The sequence below is a fragment of the Eublepharis macularius genome, chromosome 2 (genome assembly GCF_028583425.1).
Source record: "Eublepharis macularius isolate TG4126 chromosome 2, MPM_Emac_v1.0, whole genome shotgun sequence".
Taxonomy (NCBI): domain Eukaryota; kingdom Metazoa; phylum Chordata; class Lepidosauria; order Squamata; family Eublepharidae; genus Eublepharis; species Eublepharis macularius.
This window is the reverse complement of record NC_072791.1, coordinates 14,125,076-14,135,318: the sequence shown is the minus strand read 5'-3', so window position 1 is coordinate 14,135,318 and position 10,243 is coordinate 14,125,076. Positions and strand designations below refer to the sequence as shown.

General features: G+C 44.9%; 1 protein-coding gene across 1 annotated transcript in view; it reads right to left on the bottom strand.

Annotated features, from left to right (window-relative positions):
• Nucleotides 1-1,598: 1,598 nt before the first annotated feature.
• The window catches only part of SYT16 (synaptotagmin 16), a 71,876-nt gene continuing 63,231 nt past the window's right edge, over nt 1,599-10,243 (bottom strand). Inside the window, exon 7 of the mRNA XM_054971907.1 lies at nt 1,599-2,567. Coding sequence (XP_054827882.1) covers nt 2,254-2,567 — 314 coding nt within the window. The 3' untranslated portion in view covers nt 1,599-2,253. The remainder of the gene's footprint in view (nt 2,568-10,243) is intronic.

Genomic DNA, 10,243 nt, shown 5'->3' with positions numbered 1-10,243 from the left:
GGTGTGTGTGTGTGGTGCTCCTACTGCTGCTTTGAATTCATTCTGCTTTTACTTCATTCGGGGTTTTCTGTGTATGTGTGTGCTGGGGCTGTGTGTACGTGTGCTGCTTTGAGTTCATTCTGCTTTCTTTTCATGGGGTGGGTGGGGCTGTGCATGTATGTGTGTGTGTTGCTTTCATTCTTTTGTTGACTGAAGTTGATATTGTTATGGTTCCCACAGCTTTTGAATGCAGATTGGTTTTGTGTTAGTTAAATATATTAGTTATGGTTATTTGTATTAGTTAAAATATCAATTATGGTTATTCCAGTTTTATGCTAGGAATGGATAGCTGTGTCCAAGTCACAGAAAGCTTTCATCAATATATTCATCAGCATATAGGTGCTTTTATGTCTTAATAGCTGTAACTCAAATGGTTCTCCCCATCCTCAGCTGATTAACATCACTGAAATTGCAGTGGACATATGGGTGTTAAGTTTTTATGAATATTGTTTGTTTGGGACATTGGAATATTTATGAACATTTCACAATGTCACAACAGCTTAGTCATTGGTAAGGTAGAGTTGGCAGGCAACAAAAATAGCCATTTTAAACTAAGTATAAATCTAATGCAGCTAAAGTTTAATTTTGAATTGAAAATCTAATTTTGAATTGCTCCAGTAAAGCAAAACCCTCCCTGAAAATTTGAAAATTCAATATTCATTAGATTAGGAATTTCAGACTATGGAATTTTGAGAAAGAATTTTGGATTTTTTTTTCTACACTGGCAGAGGGAATCTGTTAAAATTTAGATTTGTGAGATGGATTTTGGATTTTTAGAGGCCCCCTCCTTCTTGCATATTTTAAAATATGATTCCAAAGAAATGAAATGTTTGGGAAAGGTAATGAAAGATTTCACTTTTTGTAGAGGATACAGAACGGAAACAAACCCTTTCTCATAATAGTGTAATTTCCCAAGCTTAATAACATTTATCTCGTCGTAATGCACTGTGCTGGGTTCCAAGAAGTGACATCACTTCCGGGAGTGATGGCACTTCCGGGAATGACATCACTTCCAGGAGCGATGTCATCACGCATTTCCATCATCACGTATGTGATAATAGAGAGTTCCACCACCTCTTTTCCCAGAAAAAAAGCCCTGAAACCAAGTATGAGGCTGTAAGCACACAAGCATCCAATAATTCAAGTTTAAAAAGCATACCAGTGTAATGTAGTGGTTACAGTGTCAGACTAAGAGCTAAGAGACCCAGGCTGAAGTCCCCACCTTGGGTCAGTCATTCACTCTGTCAAACCAACCTTGCAGGGTTGTTTTGGAGGACAACAAAGAAGGGATGGAATCCATGCCACCTGGGATGTACAGATGTACAGAGAGATCCATTTCTCCCTGATGTAGCCAGGGCCTCTAACTTCCCTTCCATGATTTTGGGTTACATGACTGACAATACAGAATTTGGAAATCTCTCCCCTCCCACTCAAGATTTTGCTTCTTGAGAATATCAGCTACTTTCAAACAACCAAATACAAGTTGCTAGACCTCATGAACAAGAAGTTAGACAAAGAGAAAGCTCTGCTTCTCGAAGATTCTGAAATCACAGGAAGAGAGGAAGGAGTCCTTATAGTCAGAACAGTGACTCTGTGCCCAGACACTGTGCTCCATGTCTTACACTGTAGCTGCTAAAGCTTTGCCGTCCCCCTCCTCTGCCCCAGTTCCACTTTTATTGTGGATTCCTTTTTAACCATCTTTTCCGACTGTTCTATTCTCTTTCAAACTTCATCTCAGTTATTGCAATCGGATAAACCCAGAGCTGAGCCAAATGTTCTCCAGTAAACATTTTTCAGGGCTAAAGAGCCAAATTGTTTCCCAAAAGCATATCATTTTTTAATGCCTGTTCACTGTATCCCCAGTTGACTCTAGAGCTTTGGCACCGAGTGACCACCTTTTCTCATAGTCACAGTTAACAGTCTGCAGCCAATGAGATCAGGCTTTGTGACCGTGTCACTGAGGGCAAAGGCAGCTATTTCAGAGGGGGTGAAGATGACATTTGGTGCTTGTTTCTGGTACTGAGTGGAGGGCAACTTGGCTCTAACATTGCCTCTGTCATGTCAAGAGATTCCCAGCCGCAGAAATAAAAAGTGCATTAAAAAGTCCAGTTCTGTTATCAACTGACAGCTCTCTGCTTGTCCAATGTTGGGGAGACAACTTCTGCTCTTCAGGCAGAAGAGAGAAGGGGCATGCCAAAAGTGTTGAGTTCCACATTAAGACTCCAAGAGCGTATGCCACCGGCATACCTGCTGAGACTTGGACTCTTTCATCTCCTGCCAGTGATTTAGCTCCTCCTCGCCACTGCTGTTCTGACCCATGGAGAGCCAGCCAATCATCTCCTTGCGCTTGATGCTGCGGCGGTTGTAGATGGAGATCATCAGAGTGACATCCGAGAGCTGGAACAAGGCAACTTGGAAGACGAAAGTCTCTTTGTAGACAGGGTTTGGCTGGCCCCGGCGGACGGACGTCTTGCATCGAGACATCTCCTGGCCAACCGAGTTGAGAAGGCAGAGCTTGCCATAAGTATCTGTAAAAACAAAAATGGAAATTAGTTTTTTTTACTAATTAATAAAAACAAGCGAGCGAGGTCATGCACCCAAGCACGCATTGAAGATGTCTGCAAAATGACTATTTAATTCATGGGCAGTCCAGCCTTCCCAAGCTGTTTATCAGCCTTACGTTTTATTCTCACAACAAGTAGGCCAGACTTAAGAGTCTCTCTACACAATAGTTTTGACATGTTTTCTTCACGTGACAGGAGATACAATGTTAGCCAGGAAGTGTTATTTTGAAAGACAGAGCCGGTGGAGATTGCTCCAGAGGGGACAGATTCTCTCACAGCCCTCTGCTGCCTTTAGCATGCTGAACTGTCTCCCCTTCTGGAGTGTTTACCCTGCCTCCCTCACCGCTTAAAACTTTGCATTAACTGAGCCTTGGCAGAGCAAAGGCTCCGGAAGGGGAGACGCTGGGGCATCAGAGGACTGTGAGAGAATCCGTCCCCTCCGAAACGATCTCTGCCTGCTCTGTCTTTCAAAACTATGGTTCCCGGCTAACATTGCGTCTCCTGACACTTGATGAACACATGCCCAGACATCTCGTCTAGAGAAACTCTCATCCAGAGAAATTCTGAAACTCACATCTTCATGGCTGAATGTCTATTTAACCCCTGGTCTTGCTGATCCACGGCTGACACTCAATATTCCACCCTGGTTCTATTTGTTTATATATTTATTTAATTTATGCCTCAGCTTTTTTCCCCAATAGCAACGCAAAGCAGCTTACATTGTTCTCCTCGCCTGTATTTTATCCTCACAAAGACCCTGTGAGGTAGGTTAGGCTGAGAAGATGTGCCTGCCCCAAGATCACCCAGCAAGCTTCTATGGCAATGCAAGAATTTGAACCTGGGTCTCCCAGATCCTAGTGACACTTTAAACAAGACAACAGGCTGGCTCTCCATGTACTTTTCTGGATATCCACAGATACCAAATGCGACTTTTCAATCAAGACCTTCGGCAGCTTCAATCCCAAGTTCTACCTCTGTTATTATAAAAATAATGAACACACGTTTCTAGCCTGTGAAAGAAAACCTGAAATGAACTGACAGTTTAAAGCTAGAGGGTAAGATTAGTTAACTTGAGACGACTCCTTGAGCTGGAAAAAATAAAATAAAACTGAAACTTCAGAAATCAAAGTCAGTACTCTGATAGTTTCGCTGGGCACAATCTGCAGCTATAACGTGAATTTTCTCACTCTAGCAACTGCCTCCTTCCCCCCATTCCCTTAAGATGTGCTATTTTACGCATGTTTTTGCCCGAGAAACCTAAAGCGTGAAATTACACGTCAGGTGTGAAAACAATTATGTGCTTTAAATGAAAGGGGACCCTACTCTTACCCCTCCTCTCTCAAGTTTGGATGAAGAAAAACAACCTGGAAGGCAGAAAATGTGGACCTTTCAGTGTGGTAGGGTTGCTGCAATGTGTGGCTCACCTTTCGGATGTCAACCAGGTCTGGGATGCTCTGTTACCTCCCGAATGCACAAGTTTCACTTTGCTAACTCACATGAAAAGAAGGTTGCCTGTTCATGGCAGAAGAGCAAATGCAGACATCTGAACTGCTGGCATAAAAGAAAATCGAAACTGCCATTTATCCTAACAGAAGTACAGGACCCCAGTTACTCCTGAGAGCTCACAGCCTCTCTGAGTCCTGCCCATGACTCCTCCACTACTTGTGATTCTGGAATGGGAGTTAGAACTGGCCTGGGTTATTGCTAGGAAGGAGGAAGGAACCTTGGTTTTGTAGGAGAATTTATTTGTGGTCCAGCCTGGGCTTGACTGTGGTGTTCTCACTTTATCAGGTGATCTTCTACTCCTTCTTTATGTTGCCCAGTGGCCTGCTGAGGGCCAGCAGGAAGATTTTTTTTAAAAAAAAAACTGCCAGGCAAATAGTGCAACATCATTTCTGGTGAACACCAGGAAGTTACATCATCTCGTTAGCATGATGTTAAGGTAACACTCTAGGATTTGGGCAAAACTCTATGGCTTCACATATTGCTGGGGACAGTCTTCATAGGCTGCTTATCTGTACTTTACTGATTTGACTTTTTACTGGGTTTTATTGTTGGCTCTCTCTTTGGGGAGCCATATTTTGAGGTTTTGAAGTTCGTTGGACTGCCTTGAGTGCCTTGGTAGAAGGACAGGGCATAAATATACAGAAAATAAATAATAAAAGAAACTTCACGTCACCAGGAAGGGGGAACCTGGGAGGTGTTGTGTTAGAGTATCAGACTGGGATCAAGGAGACCCAGGTTCAAATTCCTACTCCATGACAGAGCTTGGTGGGGGGGGGTGACCTTGGGTCATTGCCCGCTGTGAACCCAAACTACTTCACAGGGTTGTTGGGAGATGGGGAAGGGAAAATTAAGCACACTGGGAAAATCAAGCACACTGCCCTGAATTCCTTGTAAAAAGGGTGGGATAAATATGTACTAAACACTGTGTGTGATGGAGAGAATGAGAGAAAAGTGGAACTATTTTTGAAAAGAAGAAACCCAGAAAGAAGTGATCTCTCATCATTTTGTACTGAAACGAACTTGGGGTTAATGTTTACTTTGCACACTGTGATGTTGAGCTAAAATCACCTTTCTAGATAGATCAAAGATTGCAGACCATGTTCAGCAATCTATTGATCTATATTCTAATTTTCAGCCTGTCAGGCTGGCCAAGGACCAACTTCCAGGTTGGTGTAAAATAGCCAAGAGGGCAAAGGAACTTTCCCCCTGACACCTGACTGGCTTCTGAGTTTAAGCAGGAGGCAACCCAACAGAGGGCCTTCTCGGTTGTGGCACCAAAACTGTGGAACTATTTATTACGGTTGTTATTGTTTATAGTTCCCCTTTCTCACTGAGACTCAAAGTGGCTTTCACAGTGATGTCTAGCTAGTGAATTTCCCTGAGGGAGAATAAGAGAGTTTTGTGAGGCGTTAAATTAACGACCTCTGAGAGGAATTTGGGGAATGACTTCTGAGGAGACTTTTGGAGAGATTTGAGGGAGATAAAGAAGCAGACAGATACTGCCGGTGGGCTGAAGCACCCTCATCTCTCTCTGTCCCTCTCTGTCTCTTTCTCCTGCCCTGTTAGGAGTATCTGACTAGCATAGGAACACATGCTTGGAATGCAACTCTGGCTCAGGACAGGATGCTAGCTGAGCACCACTTCTGTGAAGTGAGACCCTCCAAGTAGATATTAACAATAACAACCAGTGACTTATACTGGGGGCTATAAATGTTCTATATGTAAACAACCCGGCCTGAACAAGCAACATTTTATATTTATGAGCCATAATTTATATCATAGAATCATAGGGTTGGAAGGGACCTCCAGGGTCATCTAGTCCAACCCCCTGCACAATGCAGGAAATTCACAACTCCCCCCCAAAACACACACACACACACACACACACACACATCCAGTGACCCCTGATCCATGTGTATGTAATATCAGACCACTGAGGAAGGCCCAGAGGGGTGCAATGCATTTGGTCCCTATATATGTGCAATCAATTTTGTGTCTTGGTTCTTGTATACGTGCCAACATTTTTGCGACTCTGTGTAACTGTTGTTACTAGGGCCGTTTCCAGACGGCCCCCCGCCTTGCGAAACGTCGCGCGTCGTCGCGCGTCGTCGCGCAGAAAACGCGAAATATCGCGTTTTCTGCGCAACGACGCGCGACGACGCGCGACGTTTCGCGAGGCGGGGGGCCGTCTGGAAACGGCCTAGGTCTCAATGTTTTTAACTTTGTTCTGTGGTTTTTAATTGTTTATGTACTGTGCAATATAACGGTGTTTCTTTAATATCTTTTATTTTCTTGGCCGCTCAACTTTGTTAGTTCCTGACTTATTTTTCAGGAGTGTCACAGTGCCAGGTTTGCCAACCTCCAAGTGGAGCCTGAAGATTTCCTGGAATTACAACTGATCTCCATGCTACACAGGTCTGTTCCCCTGGAGAAAATTGCAGGAGTCTATGGCGTTATACCTTGCTTGGATCCCTCCTCTTACCAAACTCCACCTCCCCTGGGTCCACCCCAAATCTCCTGACCAAGAGTTGGCAACCCCGGTCCCCTACCTGTGTATCTGTAAATTAAGCAACTACCACAAAGAGACCACAAACCTCCAGGGAAACCTGGGTTAACAATGACCTCTGAAACCCTTCATATGAAAATAGTTTCAGATGGGTTGCCATGTTGGTCTACAGTAGAGCAAGATTCGAGTCCAGCATTATCTCACCACCAAGATTTCCAGGGTATAAGCTTTTGAGAGTCAAACTCCCTTCTGGAAAACTTTTGGAAAGTTTATATCCTGGAGATCTTGTTGGTCTTTAAGGTGCCACTGGACTTGCATCTTGCCCCTTATAAGGAGGAGTGGACTGAAAGAGTTCTCCACAAAACACAACGGGAGTTTGACTAGTAGGACTAGTAGGTGAAGAACCAAACGAGCAAACAGAGGGAGATTACAGGGAGGGGAGACAGCAGTCGCGGAGGATGCATAAAGCAAAAATAATTTGCTTTGCAGGGAGGGATGTGAGTTCAGCTAAGCATGACTAAGTCCCTTTCATTATCAACAAGGTGACAAGAGGTCCAGCCCTTATTTGCACTCCGGTAATTCAGAGGCCTCGCTAGAGAAAAGAAGTCTGCATCCTGTCCGATACCCAGCTGCCACTCTGAAAATGAGCGCTCTCTATTCCAAGCCTGCATACTGAGCCTTCCAAGGGGAGGTTCACTGGGTTCTAATACTACTGTGGTGCCTTCCAAATCACATTGTGACAGGATGGAGGCACGTGGCAGCTCCTGAACCTGGGACCTGAGAGATGTCCAGCAGGGACCAATATCTGGGAACTTTGGGAAAGTAGCCAGGCAAGTGAGGAAGACAATTGGCCAGAGCAGGTCACATGGACCTCCCTGACCCCTATAAAAGATGTGGAATCCAGCTTGTTGAGTGATCTCTCCGAGGGCCTTCTGATATATCGCATTTACCCTGCCCTTCCTCCAAGTTGCTCAGGGGAGCATCCATGGCTCTCCTTTCCCTGTTTTACCCCCACAACCTTATGAGGTGGGACGAGGTGACAGAGCAGGCAACTGAACCAAGGTTGCCCGGCAAGTTTCACACCAGTGTGGAGATTTGAACCTGGACCTCCCCAGCCCTAGTGTCTGACGCCTAACCACTACGCAACACTGTTTCTTGCAACAGGCCAGCCTTCCCTGTCCGGATCGGGGTCTGATCTGTAGGCTCCAAGTGCCTTTTGTTTTATTCGGTTTTTACTTGTCCCCTCGCCTCTCTGTTTGTGTACGGTCACCAGCTTCTTTTTCCTGCCAAGGTCCTGGGGAATTTCAGAGCTGAGTGGTAAGCAGAAGTCTGGCAGGGGAAGCTTATTATGGGGCAGAGAGGCAATGAGGCTTGGTCTTGGATTCCTGGCATCTGTGGTGCCTACCCAAGATTATTGCAACAAATACATGGGCATGAGCTTAGGCTGGTAGTGGTAGGGTCAGAGACCAGAACCAGCCTAAGAATATGTCGCCCAGGGGCTAACAGGGGAAGCAGAAACATTTATTTAACTGGGTCCCAGTTTATATATTGGGTCCCAATGGGGACCCAAAGTGGCTTACATCCTTCTGCTCCTCCATTTTTCCTTACAACAACCCTGTGAGGTAGGTTCAGCTGAGAATATGTGACTGGCCCAAGGTCACCCAGTGAGCCTTCATGGCAGAATAGAAAAGAGTCCAGTAGCACCTTTCAGACTAACCAACTTTACTGTAGCTTTCGAGAATCACAGTGCTCTTCGTCAGATCTGACTAAGAGAACTGTGATTCTCGAAAGCTTATGCTACAGTAAAGTTGGTTAGTCTTAAAGGTGCTACTGGACTCTTTTCTATTTTGCTACTACAGACTAATACGGCTAACTCCTCTGGATCTCTTCATGGCAGAGCAGGGGATAATAACAACCACCACCTTGTGTTTATATACCAATCTTCTGGACAGATTAGTGCTACTCTCAAAGCAGTTAACAAAATCAGTGTCATTATTATCATCCCCACATTATTATCTCCCACCCCCTGTGAGGTGGGTGGGGCTGAGAGAGCTCTGGAAGAGCTGTGACTGACCCAAAGTCACCCAGCTGGCTTCAAGCGGAGGAGTGGGGAATCAAACCCGGCTCTCCAGATTACAGTCCTGCAGCTCTTAACCACTACACCAAACTGGAATTGAATCTGGGTCGCCCAGATCCTAATCCGTCACTCTAGCTCCCCCCCCCATTACCCACCTCAGTTGCTATTCACCTCACCTTCTTCACCCCCCCCCCCCACTATCTCCAGTATGTGAATAGTATTTAGCCTACCTTACAAAACTGTTGTATAGGCTAATGTATAAGTGCAGAACCCTCAGGCCACGAAGCAGCCAAAATGTACATTCTTTAAAGTCCTGCCAGCATCAACTGAAGACAGTTTAGCATAAACTTGCCTCTCCCGAGTGAAAGTCTGGCACACGGTAGTAGCTAATCCTTGTAATGACTTTGGCTATACTCGGTTTCTCTGTTACATTTTTATCCCATCCTTCCTCCAGGGGATGTACTTGGTTCTCCCTGCCTCCATTTTATCCTCACAATCCCCCTGTGAGGTAGGTTCAATTGAGAGAAAATGACTGGCCCTCCGGGCTGAGTGAGAATTTGAATCCTAATTCCCTGATAGACCAATGGTCCGAGCACCATACCGTCCCCCCTCAGGTTGTCCCTTCTCTAAACACGAATTCAGGACTGACGCTTTTTGTCTTCTGCTCTCTGGCATAAATTATTGCTATTGTATTTGTGTAATGGGGCTAATGTTCTGCTGCTATAATCAGGGACTGTGCAAGGCTGTAATTATCATGTGTGATTAATTTTGGTTGAAGAGCTGAGAGGTTTGTGGGAGGAGATCCCCCTCCTTTTTTTGGCAGAAAGTTCTCTGAGCAATAGCTTTGCTTACCCAGCTGCCTCAAACCAAACACATAGCAATTCATATTGTTCCCATCCCTTTAAGTTCTGCCCTGCCAGGGACTGAACCTGGCACCTTCTGAACAAAATGTAGGCACTCTAACGTTGAGCAAGGTCCTTTCCCTAACACATGTATGAGCCTCTGAGCCTACAAGAGACCATTTAAGTTCACCAGCAATGGGCACACTGAAAATGTTTTAGGCGATGGAAGGAGGCTGTAGTAAAGTTGTACAGTATATTTTCAAAAGAAAAGAAAAAGTGTGTGTGATGCTTGGGAACAGCCAGTATTGTGCAGTGGTTAGAGCAGTGTTTCCCAAACAAGGTTCCACAGTACATTGTCAGGGGTTCCACAAGAAAATAAATAAAAATTTTGAAACTGCAAAAAATTCCAAACATCCCTCAAAAGAACATTATTAAGGCTATGATGGACTTTAAACCAGCATCTTGGAATGCAAATTAGTATGTGCATAATGTGTTGGTCAAGTTGCAGCTGACATATGGCTACCCATGCTGGGGTTCTCAAGGCAAGAGACAGATAGACGTGGTTTGCTGTTGCTTGCCTCTGTGTAGCAAATCTGCATTTCCTTGGTGGTCTCCCATCCATGTACTACCCAGGGCTGATCCTGCTCAGCTTCCAAGATCTGACAAGATCAGGCTAGCCTGTACCAACCAGGCACAAATCTGTAGCTAG